Source organism: Tachypleus tridentatus, chromosome 13 (genome assembly GCF_004210375.1).
Source record: "Tachypleus tridentatus isolate NWPU-2018 chromosome 13, ASM421037v1, whole genome shotgun sequence".
NCBI lineage: Eukaryota > Metazoa > Arthropoda > Merostomata > Xiphosura > Limulidae > Tachypleus > Tachypleus tridentatus.
In genome coordinates, this window is record NC_134837.1 from 60810647 (window position 1) to 60838259 (window position 27613).

Sequence of the window (27613 nt, forward strand, 5' to 3'; positions counted from 1 at the left end):
TTTACAAAAGTGTATGAAGTCGTGTAACAATGTTAAATACTCAAATTCTGTTTCGTTTAACAAGAATAGGCCAGGTGGTTAAGACACTCGACTCGTAATGTGAGGGCCACGGGTTCGAATCTTCGTTCTTATTAAACGTTCTTGTCGTTTAAGCAGTGGGGCATTATAATGTTACAGTCACTCCCACTATTCATTTGTAAAAGGTTGGCAATGGGTGGTGATGGCTAAGAAAAGCTAAGAAAATTCAATAATAACGAAGTGAATGACACATGTACTTAAGGAACACAAGCTTCTTTGAGAATGCAAGACAACTACATGGTGTATAAATAAAAGCAATGAAACCAGGCGCAGATAGGAGAGTAATTCGATCTTATCTTTACAACCGTCACGAATGTGTTGATAAAGTATGTTACTCGTTAAATATTCTGATTTTACATCCGAAGTATAGAGTTATAACTAATAAAACTTAGAAATGTTAGTATGACAAAAACTAAAATGAAAATTTCATACATTGTGCTTAACAAAAGAAATAATTTGATTCGATGTTTATTTCTTAGTGTACGAATAAAATTTATTACGTTATTTACATATAGGTGTAGTTGGACACGTCTCTCAGTGGTTTCAACGATAAACATGGAAGCTAATAATTCCAAAAATTCAGGGTTCGTTACCCGCGGTAGACACAAAACTGATAGCCCATTATGTAGCTATGCGTTTAAAATAAACAAGATTGTAAACAGCTAGACTAATATTAAAATAAACAAGATTGTAAACAGCTAGACTAATATTAAAATAAACAAGATTGTAAACAGCTAGACTAATATTAAAATAAACAAGATTGTAAACAGCTAGACTAATATTAAAATAAACAAGATTGTAAACAGCTAGACTAATATTAAAATAAACAAGATTGTAAACAGCTAGACTAATATTAATTTTTCACGCAAACCTACTATCATTTTCTTACCGTTTTTTTATGCATTGAAAGATTATGTAGTATTAGAGAGAGTTCGCAGAATTCTTGATTTTGTCTATATAACCTTATTATAAGTGATATTTCGCAGCATCCTTGTTCTTGTCACTATAACCTTATTACAACTGACATTTCACAGAATCCTTGTTTTGTCTATATAACCTTATTATAAGTGACATTTCGCAGAATCCTTGTTCTTGTCACTATAACCTTATTACAACTGACATTTCGCAGAATCCTTGTTTTTGTCTCTCTAACCTTATTACAACTGACATTTTGTAGAATCCTTGTTTTTGTCTCTGTAACTTTATTATAAGTGACATTTCGCAAAATACTTGTTTTTCTTTTCCCTTATCTCCTGAATAGCAAGCGAAACAGTTAAAAGCCAATAAGAGTCCTCCCTATTTTAGCTACGTTAATGAGTAGCGTGAACGACAGTCCTTATCGAAAACAAGACTAAGGTATTAAAAGGTTAAACTTCAAGGGTTTGTTTTGGAATTTCGCACAAAGCTACTCGAGGGCTATCTGTGCTAGCCGTCCCTAATTTAGCAGGGTAAGACTAGAGGGAAGGCAGCTAGTCATCACCACCCACCGCCAACTCTTGGGCTGCTCTTTTACCAACGAATAGTGGGATTGAGCGTCACATTATACGCCCCCACGGCTGGGAGGGTGAGCATGTTTAGCGCGACGCGGGTGCGAACCCGCGACCCTCGGATTACGAGTCGCACGCCTTACGCGCTTGGCCATGCCAGGCCAAACTTCAAGGGGCCTGCGTATGTATTTGATATATAAAAAACTACAAACCAGCAACGTTTATAATGCACAATTATAATATTTATTTAAGCCAATCAACAGTTATAAAATTCACTACATGTTTCAATGTGAGTTCGCATCATCTTCAGAAATGTAAAAAAATAATCACTGTTTGCTGTATAAGTGTAAAAGCCTTGGTCATGTGACTGCTAGTTCACGATCCAAAAAAGAATATCACGCCATCTACATACTTTATATACTTCATATCAAGTTGTTTTCGTTGTGTTTCATTATTTCAATGGTTTATCGAATATTTCTAGCAATCATATTATTCAGTTGAGCCAAAATAACAGTATTTACCCACTAAAATTATACGTCAGTATAATTTACATGTTCAGCTAAGGCAGAGATTTTCACTTTTACTTTTAACGTTCCTCTTATGTCCATTTATTTATAATTTTCACAGAGTTTGACCAAAGTATGTACGAACACACTTTCACATAACATTTTATACACATATCTGTTGTTGTTTCTTTCCATTAGATTTATTTCATCTTAGCTTTATTTAATACTTGACTAATTTTATCCAATAGGCTGATAAAGGCAATACGATTTTAGTTTCTTTTCAATTTCTGAAAAATTCGATATGATAAGTCTGGGATATATGGAAAAACAGCATTACTTTTTTTTCCATTTTATCAAATATTGATTTTGGTTTATTCCTTTCTTCAACATTTAAGATGAAACAAATCTTTATATATAAAGTTTGATGCAGCATGTACTTGTTCAAAATACTTAAGAACAAAAAATATTTCCTTCAATTTCGTAAAACAAAATGTGCACATCAGGCCATAACACGTGTCACCTGACTCTTGTTTTGCATAAAATGAACTCAGGAGAGGTTATATGTTACTATTTCATAACACTGGATGTGTCATGTCACAGATAAAATAGAAAAGCTCCAATTGAGTCTTAATTGTAGTATAGCGGACAAGTTACAGTTTCTTTGTTCTAAAGCACAGAGCTACACATTTAACTACCTGTGATCTGCCCACCACAGGTATTGGAACCTGATTTGTTATAAGCCATCAGACTTATAAGCCATCTGCAGAAGAGTGAATAAAACGCTGACTAATACAAGTGAATACTGTACTGTCTGGTACAAAACAAGTGAATATTATACTGTCTAGAACAAAACAAGTGAATATCATACTGTCTGGTATAAAACAAGTGAATATTATACTGTCTAGAACAAAACAAGTGAATATCATACTGTCTGGTACAAAACAAATAAATACTGTACTGTCTGGTACAAAACAAGTGAATATTATACTGTCTAGAACAAAACAAGTGAATATCATACTGTCTGGTACAAAACAAATAAATACTGTACTGTTTGGTACAAAACAAATAAATATTGTACTGTCTAGTACAAAACAAATGAATAATTAACTGCCTAGTACAAAACAAGTGGATATTATACTGTCTAGTACAAAACACGTCAATATTGTACTATCAAGTATAAAATAGATGTGAATATTGAACTGTCTAGTACAAAATACGTCAATATTGTACTGTTTACTATAAAGCATGTGAATATTGTTATATCTAGTAGTAAACACGTCAATATTGTACTGTCTGCTATAAAACAAGTGAATATTGTCATATCTAGTAGTAAACACGTCAATATTATACTGTCTGGTACAAAACATGAATAACGTACTGATAAGCAATAATTACAAGGATAATTACAGACGGCAGAATCTGTTTGAAGTGGGGAAACTGATGGTTGGAAGCACCTTATTTGCTACGTTAATCCTACAGTTGAATAGAAAACTGAAGTAGCAAATGTCCTAAATAGTTATGCACAAATCCCTATTCCTCATTCTAAGGGACCCTTTTCCACCACATGAAAATTGAGAGCACGTGCCTCCACTGTCCTTTCGATTCCAGCACGTATGAGAATAACAGACAGACTATAAGAAGAAGGCGTAAATTACTGGTTATCTATTAAAATGTACCAGATATAAAACAGCAATTGAGCACTATTAAAACCTTGAAAACTACTAACTAACTCCTAGTTATCTTATTAAAATGTATCAAATATAAAACAACAATTGGGCACTATTAAAACCTTGAAAACGACTAACTCCTGTGTAACCCATGAAGAACGTACGATCTAAAATATTCTAAACAGTGTGACAAACAAAGATAAATTCACTCATTTAAATGTCATCCCCCCACCTGTGCCACCCCAGTGACACCGCGTTACGTCCGAAGATTTATAACTCCAAAAACCGGATTTCGACACCTGTGGTGGGCACTGCACAGATAGCCCATTGTGTAGCTTTATGCTTAACTTCAAACAACGTGCAATCTGAGGGTTCGAATCTCTCTCACACTAAATATGTTCGGCCTTTCAGCCGTGGAGGTGTTATTATGTGACGATCAATCCCACTATTCGTTGGTAAAATAGCAGCTCAAGAGTTGGCGGTGGGTGGTGATGTCTAGCTGCTTATCCTCTAGTCTTACACTGCTAAATTAAGAACGGCTAGCGCTGATAGTCGTCGTCTATCTTTGCGTAAAATTCAAAAACAAACAAAACAAATACCAGTGTTATTGAAATCAAAAATATATCGTCAGAATAACTTCTGTAGTTCTAAGATGAGCTAAACGACTGACTACATCCTCTAGTGCATAACGCAGATTTCGAACTTTGTACAGTTACTAAACGATCATAATTGTTTTTGTTTGTTTGTTTATAATTTCGCGCAAAGTTATACGAGCACTATCTGCGCTAGTCGTCCCTAATGTAGCAGTGAAAGACCAGAGAGAAGGCAACTAGTCATTATCACCCACCGCCAACTCTTGGGCTACTCTTTCACCAACGAATAGTGGGACTGACTGTAACATTATAATGCCCCCACGGCTTAAAGAGGGAGCACGTTTGGTGGGAACGAAGATTCGAACCCACGACCCTTAGACTGCTTTAGCTCAAGTAAATATGTTTCTAATATAAAAAAGACTTATTTTTTGTATCTTATTAGGAAAAAGAAACAGGTTCAGGAAAAAAATATGTTTTCAATGGATTCGCTAAACATCCATCATCGGTCCAATTGTTTATTTATTTCTTCAGTACAAAGTCATTATGAAGAGTTTTTTTTGTTATCAGTTTATCAGATTATATTTTAACGCCGTCTCTTATGGGAAAGGAAAGATGCCATAAACATTGTCTAAATGTTTTTACACTAAAGCAGCTTCGTTCATCCGAAAATATGTTCTCTGTAGTACACATTTACCACTACTTCTTACATCTGGTGAAGAACATTATGACAAGTGAAAAGCAAAAAAAGAAATTGCTACGTTTGAAACTTACAACATCTGAAAAAACATTAAATGACAAGGAAGCAGAAAAGAACATTCTACGATTTTACCCATCATTACTTGTTTTCTCCACTAGGAAGTTTTGATGTAATTATACTCACAGTTTTTTGTTGTTGTTATTTACTCTGTCAGGAACGTGCTCACGTCCTAAGTGTCTAGGAAATACGTTCTAAGACCATGTAACATAATACTGCACATGAAAGTACAAAAAATAAAATGAAACATAAACTGACTTTATTTAAAATCAACAGGCCAGGTGCGCCATCATGGTTACGTACCTTGGATATTTGTTTGTAGTTAACTGCAAAGCTACACAGTTGGCTTTCTGTGCTCTCCCCACTATGAGTATCAAAACCTGGTTTCTAGCGTTGTAAAGCTGCAGACTCACACACTGTAGGGATACATGAGGTACGAATCTAGGATTTATGGTTCGTTTCTCGTTATCGCAAAGACGCATTCCACTACAAAAGTTACGATGTAGCCCCCCTATACGACCAGATTAGCCCAAGAGTTGTTGCAAAATTTCCTTTTCTAACAACCTTCCTTTCTTTCCTTTTCTTTCAGTTCAAAATTCTGGACAGCTAACACGGATATGTGTGTGTGTGTAGCTTTGCGCGAAACGTTTAAAACAAACTAATGTTCACACACACGCATGTTTAAATAATGAAGAAACGTGCATCATTACTTTATTTTGTATAATTTATATAAATACGTTTTTGTCTTAATGAGGTATTGTTGCCGGTGAAAATTCTCGAACGATGGGAACCACGGTTGGACTGTTTCAAGCTTTGGATACCCCTATGGTAGTTACCGAACCGATACCAGAAACCTTATTACCACAGAGTAATGTGTTCACAACAACTCTTCGTGTGAAGTATCAAGCCAAAGTAAGTTGAAGGATTTATTAAAATCCGTGCAAGAGTCATCAGTCTTAAAGTCCTTGCTTCAGTCACCAGAGGGTGTTGAAGTATTTCGTAAATTACTTTTTGTGTGTATTTGTAAAAAAAAATTAAATATATCTATTTACATATTACATTACTGAAAGTATTAACTAATCTCAAGAAAGGCTTACTCCCTCTAGTTGTTGTTTCTAATAATAATAGCCTTTTGCTTGATTATCATTGATAAGATTGCAACTTTAATATAGTCATGAATGGTTTTGGTTTTTTTTACTGGTATGCCTCGTTTTTACTTTTCATTTTAACCAATCACTACATGTTTCTGAAAAACACCCTATACTATAAAGAGATTTCTCGTTGTCTGTCTCGAAAATTATATTTTCACCACTAAGCTTCATCACTCACTTGGTGGTTAGAGTACTTGACTCTCAGTCTGTAGGAAGGGGGGTGTATATATTACGTCTCTGAACATGCTCGTTCTTCTGTCTTGAAAACATTATAAGGTGATTGTTAGTCGCACTATTCGTTGGTAAAGTGAAGCCCAAAGGCTGGTATTAACTGTTGTCTTCCCTCTAGCTTATCTCTTCAGAATTATGGATGGCTATCATCTATAGCCCTTGAGTAATTCTGTGCGATATTCTGAAAAGGAAAAAACAGAAGCCTTTTCTCAAGTCTCCCTTTGCACCATAGGGTACGTTTCTGAACTTAAAAAAGTACTAACATCCGGACTCGATTCCCCCAGAGGATATAAATCGCAGATAGTTCATTGTGCAGTTTTGTGATAAATAAAACAACAAAATATAAAATAAAGACAGCACGAGCAGCGTAAAAAGTTGTTTATTGGTTAAAGTTTAGTATTTTGAAAATGGTAAGTCGGGTTCGAATTTTTGCGATACCACAAAATATACCCTGCATTATAAGCTGTAGGTGCGTTAAAAGAGTGACAGACAAACTCTCAGCGTGAATGGTGGATCGTTTGTGGTGACGTGTTACTCTCTCGCTACATTTCCTCAAAACAGTTATTCACAAATAATTTTAGCGTAAGTAATTTTTCAATAAACGCAAATAGCATACAGAAGAGAAACTCGAAGTTCCGTTATAATAAAAACCGTTTAACGAATGACTTGAGTGAGTGTGTGTATGTATGTTTTATGTGTGAAAGAAGAGTGAAGGAGGGATCTCATGGAGTAAATTTATGCAAAATTTTTAATGAATTTATATCATATTTCTAGAACTTTTCTCGAACAAAAATTATGAAGCGCTCTTACTCTTTAATATATTTTGAATTTTGCTTGAAACGAATATACATTAAACATGCATTAGTTGGATTTATTTTAAGAAAAGAATAACATATTTAAATGTTTCTATTAGAATACCAGTGTATAAGACCTTCGAGTTTTTGAACAAATAGTGTATTTTGTTATTTTTAATTAGGTGAATAGGGCGACCTCTATTGTCAGGCAAGTGTGGGATGCTACTTCTGTGAAGAAATTCGTAAAAGATATTTTTAAACTGTGTCTAACCTGCGCTCTGGGGTAATCAAAACAACTACAACTGTGTTTTTTATGCTCTTCAAACTTTATAGACAGGTCAATGTGGCACAAAGACATAGCAAACAGCTTTACAAAGTTTTCATCAGTGTTGAGCTCTTTTCTATTACAGAAAAACAACTAAACCTTAAGATTCAGTGATGTACTATGAAAATATGTTTACACAATTACTGCACGTTATAGAAACGTTATAGAAGACCCATTACTTCTCCTTGTGTATTACATGATCCTATATAAATGCCTATGTTGTGGCTAAACTTTACGTCAACTACACCTGCGAATTTATGATAGTATCAAGCAGAACTAGTAAAAACCAACAACAACTATCAAACACCAAACTCTACAATTCACACACATAGTGAAGACCACTATCACCCCGTCTTGATTATGAATTTCAAATTCATCTCATCCAGTAACAAACCTTTAAGTAAAGAAGGTTTATCCATTATAAACGAAGTCCCAACTTTCAATAATAAGAAAATTTCACTACAGTTATGTTTATTCTGAATACAATATAATATTATTGCATTATCCTATTGTTTGTTTTTAAAATTTATTTCATCCTTTTATTTTTATAAACTGTTTGAACTTTATTAATATTAACACCTTATAATCTACCTTGTTCAGTATAACTTGCTGAAGGTGGAATACATGTCCAGAAACATCCAGAAGTCAAGTGTTTGTTACTTTACACATAAATATCCACTGTTAATAGTGTAACGAATGAGTTCACAACATTTCAAATAAATATCTTGATTAATTGTAACTAGCGTGTGAAATACATAACTTTCTAGTTAAGAAGAATTTCACTACAGTTATGTTTATTCTGAATACAATATAATATTATTGCATTATCCTATTGTTTGTTTTTAAAATTTATTTCATCCTTTTATTTTTATAAACTGTTTGAACTTTATTAATATTAACACCTTATAATCTACCTTGTTCAGTATAACTTGCTGAAGGTGGAATACATGTCCGAAACATCCAGAAGTCAAGTGTTTGTTACTTTACACATAAATATCCACTGTTAATAGTGTAACGAATGAGTTCACAACATTTCAAATAAATATCTTGATTAATTGTAACTAGCGTGTGAAATACATAACTTTCTAGTTAAGAAGAATCGAGACATTTGATGCAATTACAAATATGTCATTGTAACCCAAAAGGTGGCATGGTGACAACGCACTTACTCAAACATTAAACAAAAGTAAAATGAAAAACGTAGTTTTAGTTAAATATGCTATTACTTGAAGAGTACTAACTGAAACTCTCTGTGAACCTATGTATAAAACGTGGGGTAAAATCAGGCATTAGGAGTAACACGTATTGTCTTATACACACCGGCAATGTTTGTTTGTTTGAATTTTGCACAAAGCTACTCGAAAGCTATCTGTGATAGCCGTCCCTAATTTAGCAGTGTAATACTAGAGGGAAGGCAGCTAGTCATCACCGCCCACCGCCAACTTTTGGACTTCTCTTTTACCATCGAATAGTGGGATTTATCGTAACATTATAACGCCCCCACGGCTGAAAGGGCGAGCACGTTTGGCGTGATGGGGATGTGAACCCGCGACCCTCAGATTACGAATCGCACGCCTTAATACGTTTGGCCATGCCGAGCCTAACCGGCAATGAGATATATCCTGGTTGAAGGATGGTTTACATTGAGTTAACTCTTTATACACAATACCTTATCTTATACATAACCTAATGCTGGGAAATAAAACAAATTTAATGTGATGTTGTCAAAGAATTAAGAATCTGAATAGGGGGTATGAGTTTAAAAGGATTTGGAATTGTTTTTTCTCCGACAATTTTCACAATTATAGTGGAAGTTGAATCCTATTTTAATGCAGCAAGATCTAATATATTACAGAGTTTAAGAAGGTAAAAACACCACAAAATTTAACATAAGCTCTTTAATCAATTCACGTGACGTTATAGTTTTTGCCTTAATATATTTACTTAATTCTTCAACTCTTGTCACCTTCAATAACCAAATTCATTTTAAAATACTCATCTGTTTATGATGAGTTATTACTTTGGTCCACATAATCAAAAAAATAATTTAAATTTGTCATATTATAAATCAATATAAATTTGAATTATACTGGTCTCCCACTTTTCCGCCGTCCCAAAGGTAAATAAAAATACCTCTGTACTTCAAACTTCACGTCAGTGGTAGGTACAGGATGACGGAACATAACGTCAGCTGGATTGTTTGTTTGTTTGTTTTGGAATTCCGCACAAAGCTACTCGAGGGCTATCTGTGTTAGCCGTCCCTAATTTAGCAGTGTAAGACTAGAAGGAAGGCAGCTAGTCATCACCACCCACCGCCAACTGTTGGGCTACTCTTTTACCAACGAATAGTGGGATTGACCGTCACATTATAACGCCCCCACGGCTGAAAGGGCGAGCATGTTTGGCGCGACTGGGATGCGTACCCGTGACTCTCGGATTACGAGTCGCACGCCTTAACACGCTTGGTAATGCCGGGCCACGTCAGCTGGAAGCAATTCTGTTTTTATTATTTGTTTTTTTAACTTTTCTTAAGGTTAAATAAAATTCCTTTATAACTACAATGTTTGTTAGCACGCATGATACCCAAGTGTCGAATCAGCAACTGGTATTTTCCAAATTCAAGTCCTGGGCACACTGTAACCGAGCACGCACTTCGTGTTGTCATCTCCTCGTATTTCATAATTTTGACTAAATTATAACTAACTAAAATATACAGGTAGAAAACAGTAAATAATCAGCCAATCAACAACAGCCCAGTGCAAGATACCGCTGTATTTCACAGTATTTACTGAACGACCAACCACAGAAGCTTAACATAAAGAAACAAGTCACGAGAGGAACGTGGACAAACCAAATTAAAAACTTGTGCAGTGACTGTAAATCATTGTCATTGTTCACCCTAACATAATGTGGATAGTCCTGCTTAAATAAAGCAAGTATAACGATTTTACACAACATATGTCCTGAAACTTCAAATTTTATTTATACCTAGAAAAAAGAAAATTCTGGTTTGTCGTTGTTTAAAAATCTAGTTTGAGTTGTTTGCCACGAGGGGTAGCTGCAGGAGTCATATACAGTTATTAACTTCATTTATTTCGGTACCTGCTTAAACATCAATAAAATACTTTGAAATACGAAATTGCGGTGTTTAACCCAACAGCACGTATCAAACAGAAACTGTAGAAAACCATAGTTTAGTTTCTTTCATAATTAATATCAAGTTTACTTAGCGGAAATATGAGGCCCTAACTTAATTTGGTGAGCGACTTTGTCAAACCAGTCATTCTAGAAATAAAATTTTTAAAAAATTATGTGTTTATAATTCCAAATAATGTTCTATTTATCTTGCGAACTAACTACATACTGTTTTACTTCAGGGATGAAACACGTACACACACACACACTGGACTTTAGTTTAACCCAAATTTGTTCAGCTAGGTGCATTTAAAAAATATAGTTTTAAAGTATAGTTTAAGTTTCGTACGCCATGTATTTATTGCACTGTAAGTTCGTTATCGTCCCAGTTCATCTTCTCCCATTGGTAATAAACTGAATGGGAATAAACCTTTAGAAAATACAATCATCAAGTTGTTAAATGCAGAATAAAGTTTAAATAGAAACATCACTTGTTCACAGTTTTAGAAACAAAGAATCTTTATAAACTTTATAACATAATGCAATAGACTTTTAAAACGTCCAGTGATCGATATTTGTTATGTACATGCACATATACACCACAAATATATCACATAAAACCTAACTTGTTTTGAAAGAATTGTAATACTGCTTTAGAGTTCTTTATTTAGGATAAAGTGGCAAACCAAGTTTACAGAAAAAATATAAAACATTTATTTTAGTATATAATTACATTAGAGTAGACGAAATACAAATAAACCGTAAGTTTAATCCAGCGTGACAATATTTTGCTGTTGTTTTCATATACTATAAATTTTCATATTTATATTAAATGTATTGAATATTAATGACCTGTATTACTTACCTAAATGCAATTATATTTAGAAGCCAATTTTTTGTAATCCTCTGGTTAATTTTTTGTGCATTTATATTATTGAAATTTTTGAGAGAGAGAAATGCTTTCCTAATCGTAATATTGCTCCAAATATAGCTTAATGTTCTTTTTTTTTTAATTTGTTGATAAAAACCACAAATATTAAGGGCTAGAAACTGTATTGTCTGATATTATTCTGTTTCAGATCGTTGCAGACGTATTGAAGATTTCTGGCTTTGATACAGTAGGACTCGCTGCAACACGGGAATCAGATTTGAATATTGCACAGCAAACACTAGAGGACGCTGGAGTTACCGTTGTGAAAATACGAACAATTGGAAAATCGCATACTTGTGGTCATAGAAACCTGCCTAGTTTTGAAGAGGTTTGTAATATTATTTCATTTAAAGAATTAAAATCATTAACGTTTCTTCGAATTAGGTGTTTTCATCACTACTAACATACCATAAGTGTTATCATTTGAAAAATAACTTTAGAACTGTTAATTCGCAATATGTTAAGATCTCAAAAGCCTTTGAGTTTCATGCATGGCCAAGTGGTTAAGGCACTCGACTCCTAATCTAAGAGTCGCGGGTTTAAATCCCCGTCACACCAAACAAGTTCACCCTTTTAAGCGTGGGGCATTATAATGTGACAGTCAATCTTATTATTCGTTGTTAACAAGAGTAGACCAAGAGTTAGCAGTGGGTGGTGATGACTAGCTGCCTTCACTCTAGTCTTACACTGCAAAATAAGGACAGATAGCTCTCGTATAGGTTTGCGCGAAATTCAAAACAAACCAACTTCCAACTTTAAATATGAAATATGTTGTTACTTCTTCAAACTCGTATGAGTAATAGTTTTTAATTCTAGATTGAGAAAAAAAGATGATTCCGTGCTTTTTGTGGCTTATTATGTAATTATTATTATTTCTTTCGTGTTTAAATAAATAAATACCATGGTTTCAAAACGTTCCTACGAGATGTATTCATATGGCAGTAAGAAACATTAGCGCCATCTTTCAAAGCCATGAATAGTTATAATGCAAGACAAGTAAAATTTCCACTCATACACGACTCAACACTTTTTCACGCTCTTTTGTGAGGGCGGAAAGTGCTAAACGCTTTTTCTGAAAACCAATTTACGTGTATTTTCGACAGATAGAGAAATGCTTGGCTATTGGTGCTCAATTCCAGGTTCAAATGATGAACTACAAGCGACTCTTATAATTCTTAAAGTTATTGCAAGACCACCTGAACTTATTTTTCGTGTCGGCTTATTCTTTGTCTCACACAAGAAAGAAGCAACATCCTACAGATGCTAACGCTACGTAATGGATATTGATTAATTAATTGATGGCAATAATACTAATGGATTACTGAATTCACGCAGCACAATACGTTACGTCACATTCTTAATAATCAAGAAAAATACCTTCCATTCACTATCACTAGTAAAGAACACCCAAATGCAGTGTTATGCACCTGAGTCATAATTACATTAGGAGATCTTAAAGATTTCGAATGAATGCGTCAATATTTTCTAAATGTTGGGTTTGTAAGCATGTTAAACGTAAGGATTAAAATATGTGCAATGCATCAAGCTGGAAACATTCATTATCCGAATTTTACCATTCCCACAATATTCACACGAAACCTTCAAGTTCTTTTACCTAATTTCTCTCAAGAGGGTACTGACCCGGAAACACCTCATATGATTTGATGTTATTAATTCTCTGCCTCATATGCAGTATTAAAAGCAACAATGAACTTAACTGAATAAGTTTCTCGTCACGTGTGGTGAGACAGCAGCTTCCTCGATACTTTACATCCAGTATAAAGTATGTAGGTTAGTTTGCTTGAAAAGATCTAGTAGGAATGTTGACGTTTTGTTACAGAGGCGATGCGTAAAAAGTGCAATAATTAAAAAAATAAAATAAATTTCTCACTCACGAAAGATTATTCGTGAATCCCATGGGTTGAAGACTTTTAAAGGCAAGGCGGTAACCTCAAGGTGCGCTGATAAATGAAAACAGTTCCAAACTATGCCAATGCAAGTCAACATAATTAATGTAGGCTTCAAAATTTAACACATAACAACTTTCACTTTGAGATAGTTCTTTCAAGACGGTTTATTAGGCTCCACGTAAGTTTAACTGGCATCCCAAGCAGAAACTAACACTTCACTTCTATTCACACTACATTGCCTGTCCTTACAGTGCTGCCTGTTTAATATTATTATATGATTTATACGTACATTAACTTTTTCTTTGCTATCATTGTATATTTACACATTAGACAAGATAGTGTAAAACGCTATCTATACTGATAGCTGGTAAGGTACTTATTGTGGATTTTACGACCCCAGTCTTTTTTTCATAATTTTATTTGTCGTGGAAGGAACGTCTACAAATAAAACAGTTCCAATATTTTATTTTGATCTTCAATGTAATATGAATTACTTGAATATTTTGGCGTTAATTGTAATGAAAACACCGAGGTTAGTTTAAAGGCCCAGTCATTACCTTTTGAAGATATTTCAGTCTTTACTCTGTATCTTATACAGCTTAACCTTTATGGAAACAAGGAAAGTAACCTGCTTTACTTGAACTTTGAATAATGAACTGTTCAACATAAATGTCAGACTAGGTTGATTAAGATAATTTTCGCTGAATATTATGCTGTTTAAAACACTTAACATCGAAATCGAATTCAGGACACGTTATTCAACATCAAACATGTTGAGCCTGCTAAAGGATAATTAACCCTATATTCATTGTTGTATCAGTTTTAAAAATCATGTTAACTGAAGATATTGCTTTTTCAACATCCATCTTAATTTATCTGCTGTGGCTCAAAAGCGTTCCAAATCTATCTTTTGACAGTATTTATTATTTACTAATAGTTTGAAAAATAAAGGTATTGGGTTGAGGAATAATTCGTGAGCGTTTTTTCAAGTTAAACAAATATATTCATAAATGAAACGCTTTCGCAAAATATTTCATGTCATTTGGTAGATAATTTTTTGCTCTAATAGATGGTGTATTTGATTTTCATATGTCTTTAATTTTTGTTTTCATTTTCAGCTCATTAAATGGACTGTCAAGTGGACAAAATCGAGCATTTTCGACACCATCTGCTTTTCGCATTTAATTTCTTGCAATTTCGTTTAAAACAATGCATACTATATACCTAGGTATTACATGAAATAAAGTATCATAATAAATGTTTTGGGTGTAATGTGTTCATGCATTGAAGTATTGTATAGTCTTGCATGTAATGCTTGAATGAAATTATTTAAAAACGCTCACGAATTATTCCTCAACCTAATACTTACATAATGATATATTCGAATTTTGCCTTTGTTTGATTACAACGCCTTCGTGCAGACATTTCATAACTCACGTATTAAGAGTAGCGTTAGAATGTAGTTTTATAATACGTGGCTTTACCTGATCTTTAGCCATAGTTTGTTAATGGAACGAAAGAGATTTCTACTATTTTAATTCCAAATGTGGTATTTAAAATTTCCTTAACAAACATGGAAGCTATATTACGCTGGGTTTTGTATTCATTTTCATTGTATGAATATGTGTGTGTGTGTGTGTAGTATATATTAAAAAATTCAGTTCTTCGTTTATGGTTTCCAGGCTGACGTAGAAGCAGTGGCTTTGTTTTTAACGGATGATCATATTTTCCAAGTAATTAAAGACACTGACTGGAAAAACAGCAATAAATCTGTTCTCATATCAACCGACCGTGACCTGACCTCCAGACTTCGTAAAACTCTGTCAACAAGACTTATTTCAGTACTGTATAGTGTATTGTTTCTTTGGCCATCTAGTGGCGACGTTCCAGAGTTTCAGACATACTTCAGAAACATCATGCAAGAAAATTCCGTGTCCCCACATCCTCTGGTGCAAGAGTTATGGCATTCGATGATGAAAAACTCTGGTCAAGAATTTGTGCATAAAGGTTTCGTATTTCCTAAGGAGATGAAAGCATTCACCCTGCCATCTATCGGCAAGATATCAGAAGGCAATCCAGTCTTCAACACTATTAAGGCGGTATGGACGCTTGCTTTAGGACTGAAGACGGCTCAACAGCGGCAGTGCAGACCTGCTAGTAACTGTTTCGTAACGCAAACGAACGTTCTCGGTCCCGCAGTGTTAAAAGCGCTGCAGAATGATAGAAATGTGCTATTAGAAACCCCGGTAACATTCAAGAAAGGCAAGCAGCTGATGTTTAACGATGTTTTTCCAAATGACGGACAGGTGATTCTGACGTCTGTTTCTGGTGATGGCGTTTTCAGAGAGGTTAGTGTCTGTTTCTCTCTTATTAAATTAAAAAAAAAAACTTTTATAAATAGCTGTGGTTTTTCACTCTAGACAACAACCATACTGTTTGTAAATTATACATTATACAACTAAGAGATTAGCGTAGTGAGTTGCAGGAGGAAAGGTCAAGGGTCGAATCGTGATGTTCCTTCCACACTTTCAAACGTGAGCTTCCACTACAGATAATAACCGCACTGTTATACACCTCAGAAATTACACTGCTAGTAATTAGCGTGCTGTTGCTTTACATAGGTTCGAGTCGTGGAGCGTGTTCAGCGACATGTCATGACTCGAATCTTGGACCTTTCTATGTGAAGCAACAGCACGCTAATTATTAGCGGTGTAATTTCTGAGGTGCATAACAGTGCGCTTATTATATGTAGTGGAAGTTCATAACTGAAAGTGTGAAAGGTGTTCAACTACGCGCGCGGTAGTTTTGCAAGTCGTACACCGTATACGGCAAACTTGCATTCAACTGCCGGAGGTGGCCAGTACTCTATACGGCAAATCAGTAGTCATTGGGTTAATGTGCTATTCGGCTAGAGCCATGTAGGTGAGGGTGCTGCTGACTAGTTGCCTTTCTAATCCGTAGTTTCAAACTAGAGATCACTGTGTTAATGTTATGGGTCTCTGACCTGGCCTTTTAGCCCGTGTTTGACAGAAAGTGTCATTTCGATTAAAAGTACCAGAATCTGCAATTACAACCGTAACACAACAGTTTAATGCACACTAACTAACACAATTTAAACTAAACAGTTTATATACGCCTTCATGTGACGTAAATCCGGGCAATACATGTACGTTAGTTTGGTAACCGTATAATACATGTATTTATTTGTGTTTTATTTTGCGCAAAGTTACATGAGCGCTACCTACGCTACCCGTCCCTAATTTAGCAGTGTAAGACAAGAGGGAAGGCAGCCAGTCATCACCACCCACCGCCAACTCTTGGGCTACTCTTTTACCAACGAATAATGGGATGGACCCTCATGGCTAAAATGGTGAACATATTTGTTATGACAGGCATTTGAACCTGCGCTCCTCAGATTGGGAGTCGAGCGCCCTTAACCACCTGGCCATGTCAGGCCTGCGTGTGTGTGTGTGTGTAACTGGTTTAATGAAATATATAGTTTTTAATTATTTTTCAATAATGTGATAAGTTTAATACATGTATTTTTAGATAGAAGGTTATGTAACTGAATCTCAAAGTTTAGCGTTATGAATTCTCGAGCTTACCGATTGGCCACAAAAGTAGACGGGACAGAAAATTAAATTCAATATGGCGTCACTTATTGTCTTCGAACTGTATTCTTTCTCCCTGCTTTAAAAACACATTTTACAACTAAAACCCCTGGTTTATTGTTTATGAAATATCATCAAACTTTGTACATTATTTTGTTTTAACTCTATTCATTTTTACATTTTATTAAGTTTTACTCTTTAAAATGTCTTTACATGTTGTTTGGCGCGGGTAGCCATGTTGCTTTGCACTAGAAAAAGCCAAACAACCAAACCAAAAATCATCAAGCGTTTTAAAGTTAAGAACATTTCTCCTGTAACTATGTTAAAAACAATAATAGTAATAATTCATTATAACTCGTGTGTTTACCATCACGTTTCTTGTTACGTAACGGAAGTTTTGTGCTACAACCGGTTTAAACAACTATAGAACTTGTATCAAGTCCGAGCTCGAAATAATTTGACATATATTACAATGGTTCAAACGATTAAAGCTAATTTGTTGAATTTTCCGTGCATTTGTGTTACCGAAAACGTATATAATAATGATTTACCAATAGAATTTGACAAAGTAACATAACTGTTAAGTTTCCACTTTACTGTTTTATATTTCAATTGTTTTTAGTGTTAGTTATTTCTTTAAAATGTTCCTCATGCCTCATTTATTCTATTGTTTGTTTGCTTTTCTATTAGGACACGGGTGAAGTTGTGGGTGAGGACTACTATGATATTTCGATACTGTATTTTATAAATTTTATATTTCCTAGGTTGGAAGATACAGCGACAAAACAGGGCTGATTACCCACAAAATGGCGGTAATGCAACACCGAAAAGCGACCACTCCCAGCTACTACAGCCAGCAGATACCATCCGCCAGCTTTAAGTCTAGCTTTCTCACCATGAATCCCAAGCACGAGCTAAGTAGTCTTCCCAGCATCAGTAAAAAACAATTATCAAGCGTGCTTGTCACTAATATACAGAACATCAGCTTTGGCGCGTGGATAAATAGAACTTGGTGCCTCGTCACCATCGCGTTTTCTGGAGCGGGCGTTCTAGTGACTCTCTATGTCTTAGTTTTTATGTTAATGAAATTTTGTGACAAAACAGTGAAGAGAAATACCATTATAATCTCCATGTTTCAGCTTTTAGCTCTAATAACAATGTACGTAGGAGCCCTACTGTTCACCTTCCAACCCTCGTTTACTATGTGTGGAGCACGCAAGGTGGTTCACAACGTTGCCTATGCTTTTAATTATGGATGTCTTCTCCTTCGAGCCATGAGTCTTCGATCCCAGAAGACCCTAGGACTCGGGGGCAGCATCAGTCAGGTCAATCAAATGTTGACGTTGCTATTTGTAGTGGGAGCACAGGTGGCGCTAGAAGTCCAGTGGTGGATTCTTCGTCCACCAGGGGCCGTGTTTGAGCCTGGCGAGCTCTTGAAATGTTCTGTTTCAAGAGGTGATTTTCTAGTTTGTGAGTCCTATATAATTTTCCTTCTGGTGGTGGCGGTGCTAATGGCCTTCTTCTCACGAAACACTCCGTACTGTTACCGCGAAGGTTACTGTGTTACAGTTACAAGTTTACTCTGTTTAACAGTGTTCTTTGTCTGGGTCGTGGCTTTTGGCCTCTTACCTAAAGATGAAGCTCGAGGTTTCTCGGCGAGTGTGGCCCAAATCTCAACGGCCACGATTATCTTGGGCGGTATATTTGGCCCCCAACTGTACAGCGTACATAAATATGGCAAAAATATTCACAAACCACTGTCTTACGCCGACTCTCTATCAACCGTGTTTACCATGTTCAAAGACATAGACAGTGTGTCTGGGGGAAGCACGTCGTCCTTGAGAGGGAAGAAGTCAGCAAAAACTTTGGAATCACCTTATTCTGGTGAAGTCATCCAAAACCCTCTCTACGACGAACTGAACTCGGCTTATCCGTGATAGAACACTTTTGTTCAGTGTTTGTATTTATTGAATAATCAGGTCATTATGGTAAATATAGAGGCGGTGCTTGTTGGTGACGTTTTCTATTAGTGTGTATTCGGGAATGTTATCTGTCGATGAATTAGGATATCACTTTGGAGTTTCTAGTATAGGATAAACTACTAAGATGTAAGTACACTCGTACTTTCTACAGATGCACGAGGGTAAAGCAGTGGACTGAAATGTGACTATATTCTTTCATGACTGCCTTACACGAACTGTATATCTATATGATTAATCACATCTGTTATGTAATATAAAGTGAAATTCGCACCAATATAAAGAAAGCATTAAGCAATAGTGATTACCTAATACTGTTTAATACTGTTATTTTATTGCCTTTACCAAGAAAGACGAGTTTGTTTGTTTTTTCCTGGAACCTGGAAATTAAACCCTGCAAACTCAATTGCTGGACAGGAAAATGTTTATTAATGTTAATGTTTTGTGTTTACGAATCCTAAAGTTGTCTCGGAATTTTTTTATTACGTTTATTATACAATTGCGTTATGATAGATGAGTTGGAAATAAAATTATACAAAATAAATCTCATTTTTATTTGTTTGTTTCGTTTTTCGCATTTTCAACAACACTCTCATACCAATCTGTCCCATATGTAATTGTAAAAACATTACGTTTCGTCTTATTTTTCTACTAAACCAAGCGCACTCAACGTCAGTACATTCATGTGAAACTTCGAATATTTGTAGCAAGTATCATTGGATTAATATCAGTTATTAAGTCACTTTTCTCAGCTGTCTATTTGTTTCTAAGTTCATATTAATACATTTTATTGGTTACTGTAAATAACCTTTTTACTGTAAGCAAAATTCATATCTGAGTCTATTGAATGCAAGGTAAGGCAAACAAGAGCGTTCTACTACCTAAGAGTTGTTGTCACATAAATGAGCTGGAGTTAATGGTTCTTTTTAGTTTGTATTTTCTAACTCAACAAGACTTCGACCAAATCCCTCTGCCGTCGTCAAGTCAACTAAAAACTCTGAGAAACACGTTACTGCAAAAAGCGAATCCAGAGATCGCGTGCCATGCATATGACAGTTAAAAAAATTATAAAAAATACGTTTAGCATTTGCTGAAGGAATGGACAAGCTTTACAGAGACCTAGTATGTTTCTTTTTTAAAAATAGTTGAATAAATAAATTAATAAATAGAATATCCATGAATTATATATATTTTACGTAAGGCCGTGAGTAAATATTTAGTCTTGTTTCACAGTATTAAAATGAATTAGTTCCAAACAGAAATAATATATCATTTTACCATTTCTATTCAGGCCAGAATAAAGTCTTCTTTTAAAAATGAAATGGAGTTGAATAAAGATTTTCCTTCAGATCTTCTGTCCAAAGACAAATGATAAATAATAAAACTGTTTATATTGTATACACCTTCTATTATTCAATACATTAACGTCACAAATTTATTTGACTTCCACAGTTTTTTTCATTCTTTATTTTTTCTTTAAGATTTTATCGAGAACGCCCCCAGTGGCACGGCGGCATGTCTGAGCACTAGAAACCTAGTTTCGATACCCTTGGTGAGAAAAGTACAGATAGTCCATTGTGTGTAGTTTTGTGCTTACCAACAAACAAAAAAACCCAAACTTTCTGGCCTGGCATGGCCAAACGCGTAAGGCGTGCGACTCGTAATCCGAGGGTCGCGGGTTCGCGCCCGCTTCACGCTAAACATGCTCGCCCTCCCATCCGTGGGGGCGTTATAATGTGACGGTCAATCCCACTATTCGTTGGTAAAAGAGTAGCCTAAGAGTTGGCGGTGGGTGGTGATGACTAGTTGCTTTCCCTCTAGTCTTACACTGCTAAATTAGGGACGGCTAGCACAGATAGCCCTCGAGTAGCTTTGTGCGAAATTCAAAAAACAAACAAACTCAAACTTTCTAAGCTGTAGTAATTCAATTAGCCTGTGGCACTAACCGAAAGACCTCGTCAGTAGTGGCATACAACAAAAAAGATATAGTCAAAATAATATTATACATTTTTCTTGAAAGAAATCTTTAAATGTTTCAGATTATCAGTCGTTTTTCTCCAATTTTTTTTTAAAAAACATCGTTGTTATCAGACCAGATGTAAGTGGTGGTGCAGTTATAATAAGCAATTGCTAATGTATTCATAAGATGAGTTACATTATTGGTGACCAGAAGAAAATTACATCTCTAAATCCAAAGTTGTCACAAAACGCGAAGAACAGTTAGAACGGAGGATAACCTTGTAAAATTACACGTCTACAAGTAAGATCTAGACTAGATGCTAATTGCACCCGTGTTCTTTGGGCTTGTAAGTTGACAGTTGTTTGAAAACAACCAAATGTTTTTGTCATCTATTCTGTATAATTTGTTTTTCTACTCACACGGTTTGTTTCCTTGCATCATAATTGGCTAAATTCGTGTATTTTTTATTTCTCTACTAGTTTCTAAGTGCACTGAAACTTTCTTTTATACAGTTTCGTCTAATACTAAACATTAATTTCGCCAGTAAATAATTATACGTGTTTTACATTAAATATTTAATGTAACAAATAAAACAGGTTCATAGATACGTACAACCATTAAACTCAGCTTGAAGATTCACGCATGCACCAAACCTTACATTAATAGCAGTAGTTTGTGGTATTGTATTAAATTATCATATATCTAATTCTACATGTATATCTGTCTCATGGACTGACATTGTCAGGATACAGGTATATCGTGAAATCTCGTTTCGCAAACATACGGGCTGTTTGTCCTCCATAGAAAAATATGTAGGGCACAGAATCGAAAACAGAGCAGAACCTCCTCTGCTTAAAAAGATATTCAAACAATAATAAAACGCTGACAGCACAGACTTTAAAAGGTAATATCGGGAATGACCGATATAAATTGATATAAATTTTCACCAGAACTTCAAACCAGTCAAATTTTTGTGGCATGCACGTGATTATTAATTTACAACCGAATATCTTGGTCCACTTTATATTAATTAGTACAACGTAAATTTGTTCAAATTTTGTGTATCTAAGGCTACTGCATAATTCATTTCTACCAAAACGAAAGGGAATCATATCTGGGATAGACCATAATTGTTCTCTTTTTTAAAATATATAGGTTGAATAGAGACAAACGAAAACCGTCTAAAGGCATCAGGTATCGTGATGACGAGAAACCCACTTGAAGTAAAAATGTATTCTCAAAATGGCTGGTATGGGTATCAAAACTTTAATTATAATAAAGTACTGAACAACGTTTCGACCTTGTTAGGTCATCTTCAGGTTAACAAGTAAGATGACCTAAGAAGGTCAAAACGTTGTTCTGTACTTTAGTTTAATTAAAGTTTCAATACCCATACTAGCCATCTTAAGAATACATCATGTATCGATTTTCATCTTAGAAATGGGCAGGCTATAAGTAAAATAAGGCATAATCACCGTGATGTTTGAAACAGGAGGCTTCGGTATAGAAGAACTGTGCAATGTAATCCCCGAGACAAGAAACCTGAGTGAAGATAAAGCAATGTGAAGAGTAAGCCTGCAAAAATAATTTGAGCAATTTTCCAAACAGGAACTCGGTAGAAACAAGGCGCGCGAAAGGTATGTTTGAGAACAGAAACGCTGAGTAAAAGTATTCCTGGAATGTTAGCCTTAATACGTTGGTATAAAAATGATGACTGATGCACAATGAAACTGGTTGATCTTCACGTTCAAAATGTTTATTTGGTAAACAAGACTTCAACCAAATAAATCCCAGTGCCGTCGTCATGTCAACTGAACAACTTCGAAAAACACGTTACTGCAGAACGCGAGTCCTTAGATCATGTGACATTCATAAGACGATTCGAAAAAAAAAGTTTTAAAAATATGCTTAATATTCGTTAAAGGAATGGACAAGCTTTAAATATAAAATGGAGCCGAATAAATAAATTAATAAATATATTGTCCATGAACACTATATATTAAAACGTAAAGTCCTGGGTAGATATATAGTCCTGTGATTATAATTACTTTTAAAGTATCTTAGTTAATTCGTTTCAAACATTTCATTCTTTGTTTCTATTCAGACCAGAGCTGAGTCTAGAACGATATTTCTTAATATTAATATATTATCTTTCTACGAATTAAATTACAACCTGAACAAAAGGCTGGAGAATGTCGAATACAAGATGATATTCAAAGCTTTTAGTCCCCCAGTGGCACAGGAGAATATATGAGGACTTACAAAACTAGAAACCGGGTTTAGATACCCGTAGTGGGCCGAGCACAGCTAACCCACTGTACAGGTTGATGCTTGATTACAAATATACAAAACACAGATTCTAATGAGTTTATTATGAATTAAAGCTAGTGTAGGATTTGGTTTGTTTTGAATTTCGCGCAAAGCTACACGAGGGCTATCTATTCTAGCCGTCTCTAAGTTTGCAGTGTAAGACCAGAGGGAAAGCAGCTAGTCTTCACCACCCACCGCCAACTCTTGGGCTACTCTTTTACCAACGAATAGTGAAATTGACCGTAACATTATAACACCCCACGGCCGAAAGGGCGGGCATGTTTGGCGTGACGGGGATTCATAAAGCCAGTGTAAGGTGTTATTTAAAGCAGAGTTCAAGTGGACTTCCTTTAAAAGTATTATAAACAACTGTGTGATCTCTGAAAAAATAAATTTAGCTAAAAATGTTATACATGTGAGTAATAAATAATATAAACAATATTCTATAAAATGGGAAATATGGATAGAATAAGGCAAATGGATAGTAAATTTGAAAACATATATGCGAACACATTGTAGTATAAACAATGTAATATTCAAAATGGGAATTTGAATAAAATTAATATGTATTAGGTGTGGAAACTAAAGAAAAATAATATTGGTGGGTTGCAACGGAAATTCGCGTAAGCCTAAACAACGCTTACATGTTCAGATTATTCTAATTTGAGGTAAGACAGCTAGTTAACAGAATTCTGCCTCAAATCTTGGGCTATCCTTCTCGAATAGTAGGATTTAACTGTCACTTTTGTAACACACCCGTACCATTAAAAGTTTGAACAACATGACACGAACTAAGAAACTTCAAATTCACTGTCCGATACGCTAACCACTGGGTCGTACGGACGATATTTCTGGAAGTGGGAGTCCGAAATTAAAATAGCGAAACCAAAGTATTTTTCGAATTTGTAAAATAGAACTATAAGCTATACGGATAATATGTTTTGTACGAGAAATCCTAAATGAAAGAAATATAAGTAAGTAATATTAGAAACTTGGTTATAGTACATGAATAGTAAGCGTAAAAGTAAGTCCTAAGTAGAAGCAGGCCCAGCATGGCCAGGTAGTCAGAGCACTCGATTTGTAATCTCAGGGTATCGGATCCGAATCTCCGTCACAACAAACGTGCTCGCCATTTCAGCTGTGGGAGTGTTATTATGTGACGTTTAATCCACTTATTCACTGGTAAAAGAGTAGCCCAAGAATTGACGGTGGGTGGTAATGACTAGCTGCCTTCCCTCTAGTCTTACGCTCTTAAATTAGGGGCAGCTAGCGCAGATAGCCCTCGTGTAGCTTTGCACGAAATTCATAATAAACAAACCAAAGTAAAAGTGATATAGATAAGTGATATTCTAAATTAGAAACTTGTTTAGCGTTACACGAATAACAAACCTGAAAACAAGGCGTAAATAAAAACAAAATTAACAATGTAATCTTGGGAAGGGGAAGAATCACATGATTTATGAATTTAACGTCCTTTAATCATGTACGTGTAAATTTAGCAGTGTAAGACTAGAGGGAAAGCAACTAGTCATCACCACCCACCGCCAATTCTTGGACTACTTTTTTTACCAACGAATAGTGGGATTGACCGTCACATTATAACGCCCCCACAGCTGAAATGGCGAACATGTTTGTTGCGACGTGGATTTGAACCCGCGAACCTCAGATTACGAGTCGAACGCCTTAACACACTTGGCCATGCCAGGCCACATGTAAATATGATAAAACATTTAAATTACTTGCCCTATAACAATAATGTTTAGTTCTTTTTAATTTGTGGTCGAATCATTTGAGAATCTCGATTTTGAAATCAAATAAACGTAAAATGGCCTCTAGGGTAGAATATAAACATAGACGTCACAGAGAAGAAAATACCAACGAGTTACAATTCAAAATTCAGTGTCTGAATATTTATATTTGTTTTTAAAGAAAGTTCAGTAGAAATGAATCGTTAGTTACGAAAACAGATATTTTTCTGTTGTTTTTTACCTTGCGCAAACCTTGAATTTATTAACAGAGTAGAATGACCTGCAGCACGTGATAAATGTGTATTCGGCACACTTGACTGAATCAACTATATAGTAAACACAGGAGGTTGAATATTCACAGTAGTCCTAACTGCAGACCAGCCTTTGCTGACCCAGAAAGTCGTCACAACCATTTTAATCCAATAAACACAGAATAATATAATAGATGATTGTCGTTTCAGTAAAGTGAGTTCTTTTCAATACGTAAAATAAACCCTAGAGAATAGTTTTGAAAGTGTTGTTTTTATTAATATCACACATGTTATTTTACTTTCTTTGTTTCAAACCAGTTCTGTTGCGGTTCTTTATTGTTTTGTTTACCTGCACTAAACGTCCATATTAACCTTTACTCTGTATTTTCTCTACCTGAAAATGCCGTCTGATATTCTTGTTACGATCTTATTTTAGTTATATTATGATAATTTACTGATATGTTTACAATTTAAACATGTTTGTTTTCCATCATAGTTAACATATTTCCTTTTAAAAGAAACACTCGCAAAAAACACAATTAATCACTTTACGCCCGCCATTAGTATTGAAAGAGGACAAAAAAAAGGGCGACACCTGTTGTAAAACATTGGTATTATGAACCACTTAAGCTTTTATACTGTTTTTTTAATAACGTAGTGACTCTCGTTAACCTTAGCAGTTTTGAACTTCTTGCTTTGATCATAGTTTGTAAATATAAAGAGATGTTTACCACCTCTCCATTCACGCTTTATAAGTTTACTTATCTACTTTCAAGCGCCCACTCATTCTCCTGTCTTTGAGTTCACCTTTATCCTTTTACTGGTTCTTCTTAAGGACTTCTAAAGGAGTCTTGATTGTACATCTGTTTACCTCTAGTCACAAGGGATACACATACCAGTTCGATCACTTCTCACAGTCAAAAAATGGATCTACTTTCCAATACTGTGTGAAAAAATTGGGTTGCAAATAACCATCGATAATTTGTTTATATTATCATATATAGGTGACAAATTTGCTAACAGATTTTCTGAAACAATACGCCTAGTATCAAGTACTCAGACTCAAAAGGTATAATATCGAATGTGTTACGTTTAAAGAATATAAACTCATTAGTTTTATATTACGGTTAAAACAGATACTTTACAGTGAAATTTACAACAGTTAAGAAAACGAACACAGATTTGAGTATACAAATGGAAAATAATATGTTAGTACCACTAAAACTAGGTTTATAAACTTAAGACTTGATATGGAAAAAAGATAAGTATAAGCGAGGACCGGACTTCATGAATATACTTAATTAAACTCTTTGTTCGTTTGTTGTTAATTATAAAGCTACTTAAAGGGCTGTCTATGCTGTACCCGAGCATGGATATCGAAACCAAGTTTCCAGCGTTATAAACCTCCAGATTTATCCTTAAGCCTTTGAGAGGTTTAATTCGAACAAAAACTGTCTCCTGTTGTCGTTTTTTTGTTGTTCTGAATTAAGCACAAAGCTACACAATTGGCTATCTGTACTCTGCCCACCACGGGTATAGAAACCCGGATTTTAGCGTTGTAAGTCCGCAGACATACTGCTGAGCCACTGGAGGGCGTCTTCTGTTGTCATAGTTGGTAATCTATATGATCACCTAAGCCTAAACAACTGCAAGTTATATTTTTGTGTCTATCCTTTTTTATGGTTTATTCTACTTTATCGTATGTTAATTAGCTACCGTCTTCAGAAAAGTCCAGATAACGCGTATGTCTTTGATGACAAAGGCTTTTGTACTAACCAGTCGTGAGGGGTCACGTGATGTTCCTTTTTTTTTGTTGGCTTAGCTATTTCGTCGTCTAATTTAATTAAATCTTAAGTAATTTTAAAATCAGTGAGCTATGCACAGCCTTTGTTGTCAGAGGTCAAACTAGATTATTTTTCAGGGCAAAGGGATTAACAGTGCAGCAACAATAACGTTGAAGATATCTGCTAATAGTTCTTTAACATTAAAATGTCATTCTTCTAAGCAAACGTATTTTTAAATTAAGATTAATCTAGATGCAAGGCTAACTTAACCACAGGCCAGTAGCCACACGAAATCATTAACTACAGAGTTTTGCAGTTTCTTTTTTTTTCGAGAATTTTTCGTGGATACATTAGTATTTATTTTATGCCTTGATTCACGCGAAAAAAAATTACCGGTACAAATAGTGT

General features: G+C 35.0%; 1 protein-coding gene across 2 annotated transcripts in view; it reads left to right on the plus strand.

Moving 5' to 3' along the window:
• Nucleotides 1-19709, plus strand: part of LOC143238124 (uncharacterized) — a 43608-nt gene extending 23899 nt beyond the window's left edge. For both annotated transcript variants that reach the window (XM_076478083.1, XM_076478084.1), the window contains exons 4-7: nt 5840-5997; nt 11801-11980; nt 15245-15910; nt 17938-19709. In XM_076478083.1, the coding sequence (XP_076334198.1) occupies nt 5840-5997; nt 11801-11980; nt 15245-15910; nt 17938-19110 (2177 nt within the window). In that variant the 3' untranslated portion in view covers nt 19111-19709. The remainder of the gene's footprint in view (nt 1-5839; nt 5998-11800; nt 11981-15244; nt 15911-17937) is intronic.
• The last annotated feature ends 7904 nt before the right edge of the window (nt 19710-27613 follow it).